Source organism: Sorghum bicolor, chromosome 9 (genome assembly GCF_000003195.3).
Source record: "Sorghum bicolor cultivar BTx623 chromosome 9, Sorghum_bicolor_NCBIv3, whole genome shotgun sequence".
NCBI classification, from domain to species: Eukaryota; Viridiplantae; Streptophyta; class Magnoliopsida; order Poales; family Poaceae; genus Sorghum; species Sorghum bicolor.
The window spans coordinates 10528279-10547649 of NC_012878.2; the positions used below are offsets into that span (position 1 = coordinate 10528279).

General features: G+C 44.7%; 1 protein-coding gene across 1 annotated transcript; it reads left to right on the forward strand.

The window, feature by feature from the left end:
* On the forward strand, positions 11083-13691 carry LOC8055744 (GDSL esterase/lipase At5g45910). Its single transcript, XM_002439403.2, has 4 exons — positions 11083-11458; positions 11611-11817; positions 11913-12335; positions 13263-13691. Exons 1-4 carry the CDS (start codon positions 11212-11214, stop codon positions 13478-13480), a joined length of 1095 nt encoding a protein of 364 aa, XP_002439448.1. The 5' UTR covers positions 11083-11211; the 3' UTR covers positions 13481-13691.

Below are 19371 nucleotides of genomic sequence, written 5' to 3' on the forward strand. Positions count from 1 at the left end.
TATTTTAGTGGTGCTACTAAGAAATATCAACACCTAGCATTGTACCAGCCTCCCCTATAGTGCCTCCTCCTCTGTTTTCTGTTTTGATGCCTTGATGCTCCAAATTCATGATCAAATGATGCTAGACATGTTTCTTAGGCCACTACTACTTGGTTTTTTGGGGTTATATTGGGTATAGAACTAGTTCTACTACTATACCAATCTTGAGCCTTTTGATTTCTTCTATCTATTAGAACAAAGCATGAAATGTCCAAGCTAGGAGATAGTGTAGCCTGAGGCCCCAAAAATTCTGATCTGTCACCGCATGAAGGGCAAGAGCTAGAGGACTAGCTTACTCAAGAATAGTTCGACAACGAGTTAGAAAATGATCTAGAAGTGTTTCTTACTCAATAGGAGCTTCACAAGGAGCAAGGGGGAGTGGAGGGAAGAGGAAGAGAGGCTGATCAAGGCGACAAAGAGGACGATGGTGAAAGCTCATCCTCAAGATATGAAAGCCCCAAGGATCCTTTCGCACAAGAATCTGGACGAAGGCCAACTGAGGAAGAGTTGGACCAAGATTTTGACTCAAACGGGGAGGTAGGGATGGAACCTTTGTAGCCTATACAATTTGCTGAGGCTTTGGTTGTATTACCTCTGCTAATTCTTTTGACTTGTCATATATGCAGGTCCTTGCTATACCTCCGAAAAGACGACGTTGGCGTCTATCATGTTTTGTCAAACAAGAGAGAGTAGGGGAAAGGAAGGCAGAGGCAACAACCATAGAGACCAACATTGAGGCCTCTGCTCCAGACCCTCAAGGCACAACCATGACCTCAACTACTGAACCAAAGAGGAAATGAGAGAAAAGAATGGTGAACCAATATCCAAAGAAGGGGGTATGTTATGTGATAGCGTAAGTTAGGCCAGAAGGGTAGATCCTTGAGCCACCAGAGTACATCAGCTGATCTTGTAATGTGATCTGGGCACTATTAAGAGATCAATTGAACCCAACATTCCCTGTTTGGAGTGGCAAACATGCACGTAAGATGAAAAAGAAAGAGCTATGGGACAAGTGGCTGATGGACACTTTCAGGTTGCCAGAGGGAAACATGAACTGGTACAAAAACAGGCTTACAAGATAATGGGCAATGCCTTCCAATGTTGGAGGTCGGATCTCAACAAGAGATTTATCCAAAAGGAGTTAACTCCCTTCCACGAGTTTGGTAAAATTACTCATAATCAATGGGCATAGCTCATGGCTGAGAAGACTTCACCTGAAGCATTGGCCCTCAGTGCCTGTTGACACTTGCTAACACCACTTGAATACTAGGTTGTTATCCCCAGCATGACACTAGAGTGTACTATGGTATTTATACGCACACAGATAATCCGCAAGCGCACGGATACCGTTGTAGCTTTTACCCGGTTAAAGGTTTTATTGTATCCACAGGGAAACGGGAGAACCAACTACGCTCTAACTTAGCCAAGATAGATAGATAAGTGTAAATAAGAAAGATGATAGAATTGAAAAAGAACAATATTAAAGGTAAGATAACAATGGGTGATAATATGGGAATAGAGAGTAGAGCAATCTAGTATATGCGCGATGGTAGCCGAATAGAGAGGATAACTATGATTTCTCTACTTCAAAGGGGCATGTCTATGTCTGAGACGAACCACGTGATAAGAATACACCACAAAGGATGCTTATCCATAGGCTGATAAACCCTACCCGTCCTGCTAAGAGGAGGTGGACTACAGGGACCAACGTAACTTTCACCTACGCGGCCTACCACACAATCCAGCTAGACAGGGGATATCCACAAGTAATCTAGGTCTAAGCACCATGCTTACACCTATACTACAACTCTAACCTATAGGGTCCTATAGATTAGAAGTACTCAAAAGAGTTGTGAACCAGAACATACATGATTAGTAATTGCATAATGAATTAGAAGTAGATTACCAAAGTCATCCCATGAGCAAGCATGATTAGAGCTTGATCATGGCGATGTACAACCGGAGGAAGAACCGACAGGCCGGCCTCTCCTCCAATCCTCCCTCGCTCTCCATCTCACTACGATCTAGATCTACTCTAGTTTAGAGATGAGAGGAGTGCTCTCATCTCCAAACCCTAGCTTTTGCTCTGTCTATGAATAATGAATAGGGATCAAGGGGTGCCTCCTCCAGGGGCCAGGGGGTCTGCCTATATAGTCCCCTCAAGTGAATCTGGGCCGTCGGATCAAATCGACATTGATTGAACGGTTATTCTTGATCCTTTAGGTCGGTGGAGCATAATCTACGAAGCGAGTCCTGATTGGACTCTGTAGCTGGGTGGGCGCCCAAGGGGGGAGGGCGGGCGCCCTGCCCCCGAGCCCGCTCGGCCTCCCGTTCGTTCCCGTGGCTTCTGGAGTCTTCTAGATGATAGAAAATTGCACGACACGTTCATATCTCTATGTAAACCCGACATGTGGGCCTTTCCTCCATATTTCCTGATAACCCCCTGCAGAAATAGACAAACACCAAAACTCGTGGAATTCTGTCAGATAAAACCCTAAGTTTAGGTGTTGGTTGTATTTGGATACTTTTCTTTGTTTATTTGCTGATTATATTTGGTACTTAAGGACCGTCAACAGTGCCCAGAATAGGGAGCAAGCGAAGAAGAACAAACACCACCCTCGGTTAGGCCCTGGTGGCTACCATGGCAAGCAAGCCACGTTTACGAAGATGGATGAAGAGATCGAAGCTTCTGGGGATCCAAAGAAACAGAAAATGAAGAATTTGAAGAAATATTTAAAGCAATAGATATATGCGAGGAGTAGGATTCCTCTGACCTCAAGTTTGCTGAGCCAGAGACTGAAGAGGTAGTATCAAGGATACTGAAATATGCTGAAGACACGGAGAAGGGAACATTCACTCCTTCCAGAGAGAGGCACGAGTTGAGCCTTAGTTTGGGAAACCCTAAGCACATAGGCACACTAGGGGGCTAGGGAAACTGACAACATGGAAGCAAGGATTTGTAGGGGATAGCAACATGTACAAGAAACATGACAGAGGCCGAGAGACCAATCTTGAGCTCACTGTGAAGGCTCTAGTTGTGAAAGCACTTTTGGAGCAAGCTGGGAATATGGAGCCACAACCGCTGATGGGGCCACCGAGAGAATTGGCTATAGTTGGTAGCCCCCGGGATGTTTCCTAGCAGCCAAGGTTCCACTGCAACCGTAGCCTTCGTTGATCACATACGAGAGCCAACTAGTTGCACCCTGTTGGTTCCCATGGGCAGGCGGAACACAATGCTTGAGGTAGCAACAGGTGTGGCACATCCTCTAGGTGGCGTCTGGCACAGTAACCCAATCCTACAGGACTACACTAGGGTCAAGGTGCATACCAAGAAGCCTGAGTACATGACATGGAGGATAGAACATCCAACTCCCGAGGGTCATGATCAGCTTGGATAAGTCATGAAACAGTTCATCCTCTAGCACAAAAAGGACATTGTATTGAATGTTACTTCACCAACTTTGAGTGACGTACATCTGGATAGAGCTGCTCAAGATGGGCACGTGTATTCACCGGCCCATGGTGACCACATGCCTGAGGTGCTACATTCTTCCTTGACTCCTTGGGACCACATGCCTAATGCGCCACATACTTCTTTAGCTCGTCAAAGTGAGCAAGGGCATGATGAGATGCCACAACATTCTCCAGCTTGTCATATCAAGCAAGGGCATGATGATGTGATGTCACAACCTTATCCAACCAAGCAAGGGCCTAATGACCTACCAGAGCCTTCTGAATAGGCACCGCCAATACCTAAACAAGGTCTACCTTCTGAAAAAGAGAATGAGCACACACCTGTATTAGAGGCCCAAAAGAAGATTCCCATCCATACAAGGCCAATGTTTGAGCCGATGAAAGATGTCTCCTACATCGACCAGTGGTTTGCTCGTGCCCAGTACAAGCCTAAGAATAAAGTTATAGAAGTCTACGCATGTGCTTCTGAGCCATCCAACACTAGCAAACTCCATGAACTAGTAAAGAAGTATCCAAATGTTGAGGACATCAAGTGGACAAAGGATTGCCAGAACAAATATGTAAGAGGCAAGCCCTTCCAACCAAACCGAATCATGCAGTGCATGCCAATTGGAATGAGAAAGTTTCATGGTTGGTACTTGTGTGCTGAGTCGACAAGACTAAACATACATAAAAGTTATCTTCCCTAAAGGCACATCTAGAGGCGTAGGTGGGGTTATATTATTTGACTTCAAAGACGTGTAGGCATGCTTTCGCCTCGGCATGATAGAAATGAATCTAGTTCACATATGGTGCCTGTTAGTCCTTGCCCTCTTGATATGATATGAATGAAAAATGTGGATTTTGTTGTAACTAACCCACATCATGATTCGTAGAGCGCAAACACATATTGTGAAGAAGGCACCAAATCTAAGAGCCGGGTATATAGACCCTTCATTGATATTAGCATCAAATTTCCAGTACCCTAAGAACTGGAGAATGGATTGTGAAGAACTAGTTGCCGGAGAGACCATTGAGGAGAAAGAGGCCATCCGGGTAGATAAGATGTACAGAGAGGGCATTAAGGTGTCAGCACGGATTGCTCGATTTCTTAAGAATCTCCAGCATAACGAAACTATATGGTTACCATACCACTTTGGGTATGTTCGAGTCTATAATTAAATAAAGCATTTAGTTCAATGCAAAAAATCTTATTTTGTTTCTTCAATGATTAAATTCATGCAGGAAGGTTGGCAGGGATCACTATGAAGCCTTTCAAAAGTTCGTCTAACGAGTTAGGGCCGCTAGGTTTCATTAGTCAGTCCGTGTGATTCTACCACGCAGGGATCCACGGTCTGCTATCCCTCATTTGCACCACATGAGTAAACTCTAACAAGCTAGAAAAGGTCTTTATACTGAGCTAAAGCCAGAGCCATTATAGCCCTTATGGTTGCACTATCAATCCCGGTGATCACTTACAGACAAATCCTCAAGTTGCTAAAAAGTCATTTTTATCGTTTGTTGCTTAAATATTAATCAAGTCATGAGATCATGGCCACAATTCTATACTTGCCTTGATCAAAACTATTCCACTACTCCTGCTGATCCCTTTGGTTGTCAAGGTACTGATCTTGATCACCAAATTACCGCTCACCGTCCAAACTCGATCACCAATCATCAGCACACAAGCAATCGGGGCCAAACATACACAAAGCAAACAAGGTTATAATTAGAACAATACACCAATAGTAGAAAAACAGTATGAAAAGGATTATAAAATGATTATACGCATCACTACGATCACACAGACGTAAAGATCACGAAAATTGGAGCTAAAACGGCGAAGATATGAATTTCCTAAGATTTTCTTTAGAAAATCAATTAATTAAATAAGGTCATGAAATTAAAAAGTTTCAAACTGGTGAACTAAAGTTACTATTATGTAGATCTCATGAATACGAATATAACACAATTCGAATAGGTCAAATCAGAGTTAAAACAAATATTTTATGGCTAAAACAAACTCAGTGGCATTTTTGTAAATCTTGAAAATGTATTTTGAATCTGAGTAACCAATTTTATGCTTTCAACAACAGAAAATGTATTCCATAAACACACTTTGGACTGTAGGTTAATTCTCAAAAAGAGAAGGGGCTCTTTAGCAAGATGACCTAGCCGAAGGGGTATCAGCTTCTCCTGTCTGTTGGATTAAAAGAGGATGGCTTAGATTTGGTTGGAGAGGAGAAGATGATGACTGCCGGCCAGAACAGTGTCACTGCAGCGGCGCCATGGCTGGAAGCTCACTAGGGCTCGTCGTTTTAGTGTTTTAGCGCACGATTTGTGGAACCAAAAGCACATGAAGCAAGAGGGGAGCAAGGGGAACTCACCTAGGGGATTTACGACGGAAGAGGATGAACGACGATGGTGTACAGCACGAGGGGGCGGATGAGAGCCCCCTGTGATGTTTGGTGATGTCGCACAGACTACTGGGGTCGAGGGAGAGTAAGGGAAGGAGCTTGGTGGCTTTGTCTTCTAGTTGCGAAGCTTGGCACCGACTCAGAAGCGTCGGCACGATAGTGATTAGTAAGAACCACAGTGGCAGGTGTACTCCAGCTCGGGAGATCCCAATTCTACGTCCAAGAGCTCAGGCAGCGCTTACATAAAGTAGATGAAAAAGGGTGTTGTAGGCGAATATCCATGGCTTAAAAGACGTCGGTTGAACGCATTAGGAAAGTAATTCCCCGAAGATATTGGAATTGGGATGCCGATTTCACCTGGTCTGGAGTCTGGCTCTCCCACGCCCAAGGAAGGAGAAGACGATGTCGCTAACAGGTGGTGTCCGATGTTAGTGAGGGAGAAGGGAGGGAGAAGGCGCGTGCACTGGGCCAGCTGCTAGGCCTGAGAGGGGAAAGGTACGCTGGGCCAAGCGGGCGTAGAAAGGGGGAGGGGTGTCCACACGGCTGGCTAGGTCAAATGATCTGGGCCGCCACTGGGCTGAGACCGCGTAGTTGGGATGAAGACAGGGCAGGCCAAGAGGGAGAGATGGAGTGGGGCTTCGAGCCAAAATTGCGAGGGAGAGCTTTTGTTTTTTATTTTGTTTTTCTTTTATTCAAAAGCCATTTCAAATCCATTTTAAAATCTGTTTGAAATATTTTTGAATTTTGGTTAAAACCACTCATCTAAAAATTACAAATGCACCAGCATGAATACACACAATTGTTGCTAAGCCTTATAATAAATTTTAATTTAAAGAAAAATATTATTTTTCCTATATTTCATTAGCACAAAAAAACTTAAATAAATCATTTTACCTCTATTTACAAGGAAACAAATTTTAGGGTGTTACAATCACATATATATAACTAGAGCACTCAATACGAGCGAAGATCACATGGCAAAGTATAACAACTATACTAACCATATGAAAGGCATAGAAGTAAATAGAGAAGATAATATTTTAAAGCAAAGTCTTACAAAGATAAGATACAAAGATATATCTGTCTCTGAAGATTTCTCTAGAACCTAAGCATTGGCTCAACTCTCCCTAACTCTCAACTAGATCTATTCTACTACATTGGAGAGATATGAATTTGAGTTTCAAGGATGCCTCCAGAGAGGGGGGTAGGGGTCTCCTTATATAGTCTAGTGGGATGAATGTGAGCCCTTGGATCAAACTGACTTTAAGGTATGGTGGAATGCATCCTAGGAGGTAGTGGAGGAAGCTTCCACAAGCCAGAGGCGAGCGGCTTGTGTGGGAGGCCAGCCAGTCTGGGCTTGAGGTTGGCTGGCCCATTTCTAGGTCCTTTGAGGCCCATCTTTGGTGGTTTGTCTTCTAGTGCCTTTTAAAGCCTTCCCACGTATGTGTTGCACTTTAATTTTGAATTTTCCTTTCACAAATAAGTCCCCCTTGGTGGTTTTGTAGGTAAATCCTGTAGAGATCATAGATTCATCAAAACTCATGAAATTTGTTAGTTTAACTCTAAACCTTTGTTGGTGATCTCAATGTGCTCCTATGCATGTTTATTTAACAATAAAATGTTGGTGGTAACCACTGTCAACAACTACTGAGCATCTTTAGTCGACACCATGCAACATGGTTTCAAAGTTTGCATAGATTAAGCTTGATTGCTTTAGATTTTTATAGCCAAATTCAACCACCCCTCTTATGCCATTCAGTCCTTACAACCAACACAAATTAATTAAGGCTATGTTTGGTTAAGCTTCTAAAAAGTGCTTCTGGGACCAAAACGCATGAAGCCAACCAAATAGGTGAAACCTAAAGTTGCTTTTGTAGATGTAACAACTTCCGTGTAGTATAACTTTTCTCATAAGAGAAGCTATGGGAGTTTTCCTCATAACTTCTGCTGAAAGCCCAAGTTTGGTTTTGGTAATTAATGACACCAAGTTGCTAATGTCTTGTGTTTAAGTGATTTAAGTTAGGCATAGCAACACATGTGATGAAGGAGAAATATGACATGTAGTGGGAGACACATGAACACAAAGAGATGAAGCATGAAGTGGAGAGATCATGGTGATAGACAAGGAGTAAAATGATCAAGGCAAAGGTATAAATATAGGATTTTGCTTTTGTCGTTCTAAGTTGAGTAGAGAAGTGATTGACCGGATTTAGGATAGATAGCCGACTATCAAGAGGGGAAATCATGGTCATCTCTCGAATCAAGTGCTACTAGGTTCATATATTGAGCATATGCATTAGGATCTAGTAAAGTGCTAACCTAACTTCTTTGATGAAAATGTTTGTGAAATGCTAACACACATGCACAATGGTGCTGGTCACTTGGTGGTGTTAGCACATTTGTAAAGGAGGTGGAGTTTCTAGGGTATAGAGGGGTTTGGGTTCCACTCTCCCTCCTGCTTGTGAGGCGAGATTCGGTGCTTTCAGAAAAATGGAATGCATATTTTCTATTGCGCCGAAGCAATTTTTTAAAAAAGTCACGTGAGTGTTTTCCACTAAGAAACACTCATCAGACGCTGGGTCAGACAACATCGAACGCTGAGGCCGCGTCTAACGAGTGCAACGCAGTAAGGCACGAATAGTCATGTGCGTCGGAGCGTCCGATGGGTTTGCGTTAGACGCGGCTCCGACACTGTTCCCGCATCTGGTGAGCTAGTGATGTCAGCAAGCATGCGAGCCAGTTTTTGTGGCTGTGAGCGTCAGACGCCAGGGAGCATCTGCTGATGACGTGTCGGACGCGTCCGACGACCCTATGAAGTTGTAGACCTCCCTAAGTTGCATCCGGCGTGATGTACCGTGTCCGATGCGCTAGAGATTAACGGTCCATGTTGAAAGAGCGACACATGGCAGCGATCTAACCAACATTGGGAGTGAGTGTCGGACGCTTTGCCTCGTTCGACAGGTAGGCATCAGAGCGTCCGATGCCCCCACAGAAAGCCCTAATGGCTAGTTGTCAGGCTGACCTCTTTAAATATAATGTGGCCGACCTTGGGGGATCTCCTCTTACACTCTTGAACACTTAAGGCATACTTTGAGCTAGTGAACACTCCCTGCACTCATCTCCTTTCTTGATTGCTAATCCTAGTGAGATTGAGTGAGATTCAAGTGCATTGCTTAGTGAGTTGCATCTAGTGGCACTTGATCCTTGAGTTTGCTGTGGATTTCTTATTACTCTTGGATGTTTCCTGACACCCTAGACGGCGTGGAGTAGTGGAGGTGTTGAGCTCATGATTGGAGATTTTTTTGAGCCTCACGAAGTGATTTGTGAGGGGTTCTTGAGCCTTCTCTGTGGGATATTGCAATTGGCTACTCAAGTGGATTGCTCGTGGCTTGGAGGATCCCCATCTTCTGTGCAGCACCCACTGAGGGTTTGCCTTTGGATTGCCAATTAAGCCTGTGATCCATGAAGTGGGTGTATCACCACAACAAGGACTAGCTTGCAGGGAAGCAAGTGAACCATGGTAAAAAAATATTGTGTCATCTCTTGCCAAGGATTCTCTCTTGTGAATGTGATTGTGAGTGATTGATTGGATATATCTCTACTCTACAACGTCAGTATAATAATCACTCCCCACTCCTTTACTTACTTGCATACCTTGCTAATTGTTTAGCTTGTGTAGCCTAGTCTTCTTGTTTAGGAGTGTAGCTAGCCCTTATTTGTGATTTATTATTGTGACTTAGTGTTTAGCTTCTTGCTAGAATTGTGTAGGTGGCTTACATAGCTTAGTTGTGCTAGTGCTAGAATAGCTTTGCCATTTGTTTGTAGAAAATTTAAATAGGCTATTCACCCCCGTCTAGCCATTTGGACCTTTCACCTACCCATAATTGGCAGGAGGAGAAGATACAGAAGAAACTCTCTCATAACTTTTCTCGTTACTTTCCTCGTTAGGGCTAGAAACTCTTAAAACTCCTGTAATTTCTCTCATTACTTTCCTCATTAGGAGGAGAAACTCCTTCCTCCTTACTTTCCACATTAGGGGCAAAAACTCCTAAAACTCCCATATCCTCTCTCATTAGGGACACAAACTCCTAAAACTCTTGTAAAGGGGAATAATTTTGTAACTCCTACCCATAATTGGCGGGAGGAGATGCTACGAGAGTTTTCCTCATTACTTTCCTCGTTATGGGTAGAAACTACTAAAACTCATCATCGCCTTCCCTCATCAGGGATAGAAACTTCTGAACTTCTGTAACTTTCTCATTACTGATTCTTCTTTGCCTCATTAGGGGCTTGTTACTTTATTCCTCCTCATTATGGGCAAAAACTCCTAAAACTCCCTCATTGAACTCCATCTCCCTTATTGACTTCCCTTATTAGGGGCAAAAACTCCTAAAACTTTCATAACTTCCCTCATTACTGGTTCTTCCTCATTAAGGTTAGAAACTCCTTCCCTCATTAAGGACTCATCACTTTTTTCCTCATTAGGGGCAGAAAACCATTTCCTCATTACTTTCTTCCTCATTAGGGGTAGAGATCCCTTCCCTCATTACCTTATTACTATCTTCCTCATCTCATTACTTTCTTCCTCATTAGGGGCAGAAACTCTCTTCCCTCATTATCTCATTACTTTCTTCCTCATTAGGGGCAACAACTCTTTCCATCATTACTTTCTTCATCATTAGGGACAAGAACTCCTTCCCTAATTACTTTTTTCCTCATTATAGGCAGAAACTCCCTTCTCTCAATATCTCATTACTTTCTTCCTCATTAGGCCTTTTCTTGTCATGTGCAGAAACTCTTTCCCTCATTACTTTCTTCCTCATTAATTAGGAGGTAGAAACTGCCTTCTCTCATTACATCATTACTTCCTTCCTGATTAGGGGCATAACTCCTTCCCTCTTTACTTTCTTCCTCATTAGGGGAAGAAACTCCTGAAACTCCCTCATTAACTTTCCACTTAGAGGTAGAAACTCTTGTAACTTCCCTTATTACTTTCTTCCCCGTTAAGGGTAAAAACTCCGTCCCTCATTACTTTCTTCCTCATTAGGGGCGTAAAGTTCTTCCCTCATTACTTTCTTCCTCATCAAGGGCAGGGACCCCTTCCCTCATTACTTTATTCAACATTAGGGGTAGAAACTCCCTTCCCTCATTACTTTCTTCCTCATTAGTTTTCTTCCTTATTAGGGTAGAAACTTTTCTCAATCATTGTCCCATCCCATGTAACATAATTCTAACCTTGTCTACATTCTTGGCAGTGGCAGAGTGGTAGGTTTAGATAGCGAAGAGAGCCTACACTACTGTGATGGCGGCTAGCGGGAAGGCAGCACCGATGCTAGGGCTTCTGCTGCTGTTGTGCTTGCTCTGCCATGGGGCAGCACAGCGGTACAATGCCATCTGGAACTTTGGTGACTCCATCTCCGACACCGGGAACCTCTGTGTGGGTGGGTGCCCGGCCTGGCTCACAATGGGGCAGCCGCCCTATGGGGAGACCTTCTTCCACCGCCCCACCGGACGCTGCTCTGATGGCCGCGTCATTGTTGATTTCTTGGGTATGTGACTGCATGGTGTAAATTGTAGCTACACTAGCCTGCCTATGTGTATACTAGCAGGGATGAAACAAACTGGTTGTGACCCGCGTCATCTGCCAACGCCCTGTGGGCTCTCAGACTAGACTAACTGGTACTGTGGTACGTACATGCAGCTGAGCACTTTGGTCTGCCGCTACCGCAGGCGTCGAAGGCCAGCGGCAACTTCAAGAAGGGTGCCAACATGGCCATCATCGGCGCCACCACCATGAACTTTGACTTCTTCAACTCCATCGGACTTAGAGACAAGATTTGGAACAACGGGCCGCTCGACACCCAAATCCAGTGGTTCCGCCAGCTCCTCCCCTCCGTCTGCGGGAATGGTACGTAAATCATAAATCGCGGTGAAAGCAGAAAATCGCATTCGCATGATTACGCCGTACTTTGTTATTTATGATTTATGAATTGCATGAAACAGACTGCAAGAACTACCTGTCCAAGTCGTTGTTCGTGGTGGGCGAGTTCGGGGGCAACGACTATAATGCGGCGCTCTTCTCTAGGCGGTCCATGGCGGAGGTGCGAGGCTACGTTCCTAGGGTCATCACCAAGCTCATCCACGGCCTGGAGACGATCATCAGGAGGGGAGCCGTGGACGTGGTGGTTCCCGGGGTGTTGCCTATCGGCTGCTTCCCCACCTATCTCACCCTCTACGGCACCTCGAACGCCGCCGACTACGACCGCGATGGCTGCCTCCGGAGCTACAATGACCTCTCCAGCTACCACAACGCGCTGCTGAAGCGGAGCCTCTCCAGCCTGCGGAGGACATACCCGCACGCTCGGATCATGTACGCTGACTTCTACACACAGGTCATCGACATGATCCGGACCCCTCACAACTTTGGTCAGTATACATACACTACTACCTTTAATTTAGTTTTATTTAAGATGTCCACTTTTCTTCCTATTGCTTCGGTCTATCCATGCATTTCGCTACTAGACATCAGGTTGGAGTATATATGTTGGAATAACATTCCAGTCAATTTTTAAAAGAAAGACAGAAAAACCATTGTACTATTAGCTGACAACCCTGTCCAGAGCAGGAAGGTAGGCAAAACATCACAAAAATCATTCTTCTGCTGATATTTTAGTTAGCACACACTCTTGTTTGAACTTTGGCTTTGTGTCCTTGCTAGAATCCAGTTGGCGTACGGGAGTTGAAGTCTTAGTTATCACGGAATGTGTAGTGTAGCACATAGGCAGCACAGCACTGGAAAGGGATAGATCCAAAGCGTGGATGTTGGCAGATACAGATGTAAAGAGAGCTACGTGCATGTTTAAATTTTTACTTTTGGATTCTTAGCCCACCAGTGACTCATCCTCTGGTCAATTAATTATGACCTTTGTCCAAACAATTTGGGAATCAATACCCACCTAATTGATCCAGTTTGCATGCGTATTATTTATCCATCATACTAATAATTACGATGGAACATGTATGTGGTATAAGAATAGGATGAAAGCCTGTCATTGACACCATGGTGTCATAGATATCATCTTATAAAGCACTGTGTAATATACTGGTCACAAAAGCCACCTGCTGTAATTGGCAAAGATACTCCCACATGTAACATAACAATTCCTAGCAACTTAACAGATCCCTTCTTTCTATGCACTGTTTTATCTTAAAATGTTTCTCAAAGGTTATTACTGTTCAGTCACTGACGGGGAGCACGCTAGCGCTCATTCTGAGGCGGTATTCTTTATTAACTGTAATGTAATCAGCCTAGCTAATATAATGATACCTAGTACGTGTGATCGACACTTGCAGGGCTCAAGTACGGGCTGAAGGTCTGCTGCGGCGCCGGTGGGCAGGGCAAGTACAACTACAACAACAATGCGCGGTGTGGCATGTCCGGGGCCAGGGCCTGTGCTGACCCGGGCAACTACCTCATCTGGGATGGCATCCACCTCACGGAGGCGGCGTACCGCTCCATCGCCGATGGCTGGCTCAAGGGCACCTACTGCAACCCTCCCATTCGGCACTGATGAGCTAGCTAGCTGGGGGAGTTAATAGCTAGCTACATTCATGCGTGTGTTGTTTGGGCTAATTGCCATGTGCATCATCATCTCCTTGTCCTAGGTTCATACACAGTGATGAGTAGTGGTGGGTTTGTTATTTGGTTGTCCATTATTCACGGGAAGTAGGTGGTTTCGATGTGCTGGGGACAATGAATAAATGTGTAATGGACAGTTTGCAAAAAAATTTTGACGCAAAAATACTGTGGGGGAGATCCCCACAGTGGTTTATATTGATTAGATTAAAAAATTACACAAAAAAAACAAGCCTGTATTTACTAAAAGCATCAAGCCAGAAACAAAATGAGGACCTAAGGTCCGTCTTGAAACGAAAGGACTTATCAATACATTGATTCCCAAAATTTGCTAGCCAAACTCCTTCCAAAGTTCCTAAGCTGCTATAAGCACGACAGTAAAGAAAGGCAGCCCTTGTGCATCCTTTTCTTTTACAAACCTTACTTGAAGCCGGATTGACGCATCCTAGTTGAAGTTGATGGTACACCAGCATTGTTGCACAAAGGGGTAGGAGAAGAATAGATGTTCAATATCCTCGTCCATCCCGGCGTTGCACATAACACACAGCATGTCATCTTGGATGTTCAGATGTCTTCTCCTTAGTATGTCCTTATTCAGGCGATCTACTAGGACTGGCAAAGCAAAAAAATGATCCGCGGGGCACAGCAAGATATACATATCATGTTATATATTGGATGTGCTTCGATCCACTACACTGAAGACAAGGGCATAGGACTTTCTTGACGTATACTGAGGCTCCTAGGTTGGCTCCCATGAATCTACTGAATCATCATCGTATGGAATTGCTTGGAGGTGGTCTTGCAAGAGCTGCAGTTCATCATAGGCCTATACCACCGGCGGTAGGAAAAAATATCGTCCAGATTTTTCTATTTCCATGACTTCTTGGACTGACATTCCTTCATTCGTAGCAAAGGAATACAACTTGGGAAATTCTGTGGACAACATTGTGTTCGACCGACAATCTTCCTAGAAACAAACCGTTGAGCTGTTAGTCTGTTACTGATCATGCATTTGGCAATGCCATGGTAAATGTGTCGCAATATGTCACGCCACTAGAATGACCCAACCTCTTGAGACGTATGCGGTGTTACCGATAAATATTCGGGTGATCTCATCTCGTCATATTCTTCCCACAGGGATCTATTATAATGGCTCGAAGGTGGAGAGGAGTTCTCCCGTGAAGACCGCTTTGCCTCCGAGACTTCCCCCATGACTCCGTACGTGCCCGTAAAGACCAGTTCTTCCTCCAGGACTTTCCCCACGACTCATCGTGGGATCGTGATTACTTGGGAAGAGTTTCCCCTTCCCCCTCAACCTATATAAATGCCGATCAATGCAATAAAGAAAGATACCTGAGTTCATTACTTCCTCCCTGTTGTTCTCGTACTTTACATTCTACTCGCAACACGTTATCAGCACTTCGCTCCTCCCTTCCCCAGTGAGGAATAGCTCGGTTGGTGTGAACATCATCGAGGGATCGACCTTCATCTCGAGGTAAAATGCCATTACCTCGCTGTAATTTTGCCTCTACGGCTTCCCTCGTCCTACAAATCGTCTGGATGGTGATCAACCATGCCCGTACCTTGGGCATCCACTTTGGCAACAACCGCATTCAGACAGAATTCCTGCAGGTCATCCGGAAAATCCGCGGAGAGCCTTGCGGCTATCGCCTTCGGGGCAAACGTCGTGACCTCGGCAGGAATCCCGAGCATTTCCCTATAGGATGTCATTTCGGAGGTCACCGACGTGCGAACATCACTCCTCTATCGCAGTGTTTGGTGGTGTCATCTGCGGCTCCGCCTACGGCACCATCGCCAAGGGCATCGACACCGTCCTCGTTTCTAGCGCTGACTCCACCGGCGCCTCCAGTGTCGGTCCTCGCATTGCCGGCTCCACTCCCGCCAAGGTGCCCGCTTCATGGCGACATCCTGTACCCACCACCATCACCATCTATGGTGACCAGCCAGCAATAGCTGTCACTGGGCATAGAGCCATTGTCGCCTATCCGGTACTCGACGCCAACGCCGTCACCCGAGCGGGCTGCACACAGTCCGCCTCCATGCTGTCCATCTCCACCGACAATCGCGGCGCGGATGTCGCACCGACTCAGCTGCCAGCGTACTTCGTCAACCAGTGGCGAATCCAGCTCGAGAAATGACCTAGGGCGGACTTATACTATAAAATTTTGGCAAAACTAATGGCAATATAAGCTAACAAATTCCATAAGTTGCTTTGGCAACATAATTATTTGAAGTATATATTTTCTACATTAAAATTAGAGAAATTTGTTCCTTAAATTAAGAGAAGCCATACATACTAATACTAATAGTTCTAAACTGACTTCACCAAATGATTGGATGATTCATCCTTAATCAAATTTTAAACAATTAACTATGTGAAAAAGGCAAATAAAAAATAAAGATACCTGCAGCCCAGCGCAGGTTCTTAGGTTCCGCAAGTTTGTGAATTAACGAAAGAGAGGACCAGAAAGTCAGAAGTCGAGAATAGCGAGAAACCTGAGAAAGGCCGATCGTATTTTTATTGCGATTTGTGGGCTGCGGTTTTCTATATGGGCTGAACCATTACGTTTAAGATGTCTTCAACCACTGTCAGATATTCTAGGAGTCTCTTTTTATTTTGTACTAATGTCTAAAATTTTTATAGAGTTTCAGATTAACCCTAAGAGGACCTAGGGCGGCCGCCCTGGCTCGCCCTAGTGGTGGATCCGCCTATGTCGTCAACCAGGCGCTTACTGCTCCACAACCACCACGGCCACCTCCTCCCTCGTGACTCCGCCGCACATGGATCAACGTCCTCCATGGGCCTTCGGCTCGGGGATGCGCTCCTCCTTACTGAGCTCGTCCATGGGGAAGGGGGAGGAGGTGGTGGTGATGTCATTGCGCGCCATGGCCACCTCCATGTGGCCACGGCACTCGGTTTGCGCGCGGCCTCGGTGCCATACCACAGCGAGGTGGCACCAGACTATCTCATAGCCCCACTCGGCCCGTCTACGCGGTACGGCGGCCCCTGAACCTCGACGGCCAGCTCCCAGGCAAGCACGTGTGCCTCCTCCGGATAGCACCACGGTGGCCTCCTTTCCACTAGCGCCCACCTAGTTCGGCTCTACGGCCAAGGTGGCCTGGCATAGTGGCGCCCACGACGGCTGGCCGACCCCCACGCCACAGCCTTGTGCGGGGGCGTGCCCAGGCACACGGCCATCTCCGCATGACACTCCTAGTGGCCCGGCCGAGCACACCTCGACACCACAACCTCGGCTCCCCGCGCGGCCGCGCATCGCAAGCACGTGAGCTCGCGGCTCCTGACTTGCACGACGCTCGTGTGCGGCCTCCCCTGCGTGGCTCACGGCCCCACATGGTGTGCACGAAGGTGGGGCCTACAGGCCTGCACAAGAAGGGAGGAGTCATACCTCCTGCTGGCGACGGTGGTTGGAGCCAGGGCCCTGGCTGGCGTTGACGGCTGGTGGCTGGGGGCTTGGGTTTGGAAACCCTAGCCCCTGGCTATATATGTGCCCCCTTCCCAATTGGGCCAAATTGGTGGCCCAAGTTCAGGATGGGGCCTGTGAGCTTTCAGCCTGGGCTAGTTATCATTGGCTTTTTTATTTTTAAATTAGCTAATTTAGTTTATTTATTTATTTACATAGAATTTATTTTTCATTCCCCAAATTACATCAACTAGTTAGTCTAATTTTAGACACTAATATACATTGCATTGTAAATATTTTACATTTCACAATCATATTATGAAAGACAAATTTTGGTGCATGTCGAACGCGTTGTTTTTACAATTCCCTATCACATACACATATAAATATATTTATGGTCATATTTTTCTCTCTATTTGGAACATTTTTTTACTAGACGTTACCTTGCTTTAATGCTAATTTTGTGACCATAAGGTAGTACTCATACTACTGCAGGATTTATTCCTCAAAGTGCTCTCCCAAAATTAATAATAAACATATAAGGACTACATCACAATGTGAAAAATACAAAATGGTCTACGCCCTTATGGTGACTACCTATGTTCCATAAAATGAGAAATTAAAATACCATAAAAACACATGCAAGTTACCTTGCTTCACATAAACAAGTTTACCTTGTTATTTATATACATAATTTTACATTGCTTTACATACGCAATTTTACATTAGTTTATATACGCAATTTTACATTGTTATATAAATATGCAATTACATGCTTGTTAATTCTACAACCCCAAAATAAATTAAATTTATGCAAATAAAAAAGGAGGCAATGGCCACCAAAGAGTTTGATGCCCAAGTTTCTTCTAAGAAGGAATTTGCCGAGCTAGCTCTTAATGGACACAACTTTCATACATGGGCGATGGATCTCAAAGTGAGTCTATCGTTACACGGAATATACAAGGCAACTAACACTCCTAAATAGGGAGATGCTCCATTGTTTGAGCCAACCAAGTACCATGCCTTATACATAATAAGGAACCATGTCTATACAGATCTTAAAGTTGAATATCTAATGAAAGAGGACCCACAGGCTATCTGGCTTGCTTTGCAACAATGGTATGAGCAAGAAAAGGTTGTTATCCTCCCGGACGCCACTCATGAGTGGAACCACTTCCGCATTCAAGATTTGAAATTTGTGAATGAGTATAATCATGTCATGCACAACCTCAGTTCTGAACTGAAGTTTTGTGAAAAGGAGCCATCTAACTTGGAGAAAATTGAAAAGACTTTGTCTACCATGCTTCCCACACAAATGATCCTCCAATAGAAATACCATGAAAGGGGATTCACAGACTACTATGATCTCATTAAAACATTACTTCAGACTAAGAGGCACAATGAGGTCCTCATTTGGAACCCCAATCAAGGCCCTATCGGTGTCAAGCCCTTACTAGAAGTACATGCTAATGCTCAGAAACAGACACCAAAGGATGCCAACAAGAATGGCAATCCTAGATCCTCCAAAGGCAAAAACAAGCTCAAGGGACCCCGTAAGCCTCGAGGTGCTAAGGGCAAGGACAACATCTTGAAGTTGAAAGACAAGTCCTTGACTTGTACAAAGTGTGGTTGTTACAACCACCCGACTAAGAAATGTCACACCCAAATGCACCTGGTGGAACTGTACTTACATCCATGGGACGAGGACACTCCAATCAAGGACGCTCCAACCAAGGTGGACAACCATCCGAAGCATACTTCAACGATCTGGCAGCCCTAGGATGTTCCAACCCTACCCCAGCGGGACCGAGCAACACAATGGCTCCTCCTCCACCTGATGGCATGACAAATGACTCCAGCAACAACATGATCATCGAATATACTTTTGATGATCCGTTTGGTGACTTCAACTAGATTGATAGTCAGTTGAGATTTTAATTTTATCATTCGTCTCTGGTATTGTAATAATTAACAATTTGTTTTTGCTGCACACTTTTTGATATTTATTGACTTATGTACAATTTAATATCAATATATGTTTATATTTCATATATATTCATGTTGAGAATTTCATTCTCTACTATATTCTCCACTTTTTAGATTGTACGGGAGTCAATCTGATGGATGGGGAAATATGCCTAGTGGATAGTGACACCACTAACTCTATACTCACGGAAATAAAATATTTCCAAACTCTCACAAAGAGCAAAGGAAATGTTTTAATAATCGTTGGACGCAATGTCGTAATAGTAGGCTTTGGACGAGCCACTATTAACCTCCCTATGGATACAACGATCACAATCGAGGATGCACTCTTGTATCCCGATTCAACTCGTACCTTATTGAGTTATAGAGATATCCACAAAAATAGGTATCATATTGA

Bases quoted from the DNA above. Each gene is read 5' to 3' on its own strand.
- LOC8055744 (XM_002439403.2), top strand. From the start codon at position 11,212: ATGGCGGCTAGCGGGAAGGCAGCACCGATGCTAGGGCTTCTGCTGCTG. The intron at 11,459-11,610 runs GTATGTGACTGC...ACGTACATGCAG, and splicing joins CGTCATTGTTGATTTCTTGG to CTGAGCACTTTGGTCTGCCG. The intron at 11,818-11,912 runs GTACGTAAATCA...TGCATGAAACAG, and splicing joins CCCCTCCGTCTGCGGGAATG to ACTGCAAGAACTACCTGTCC.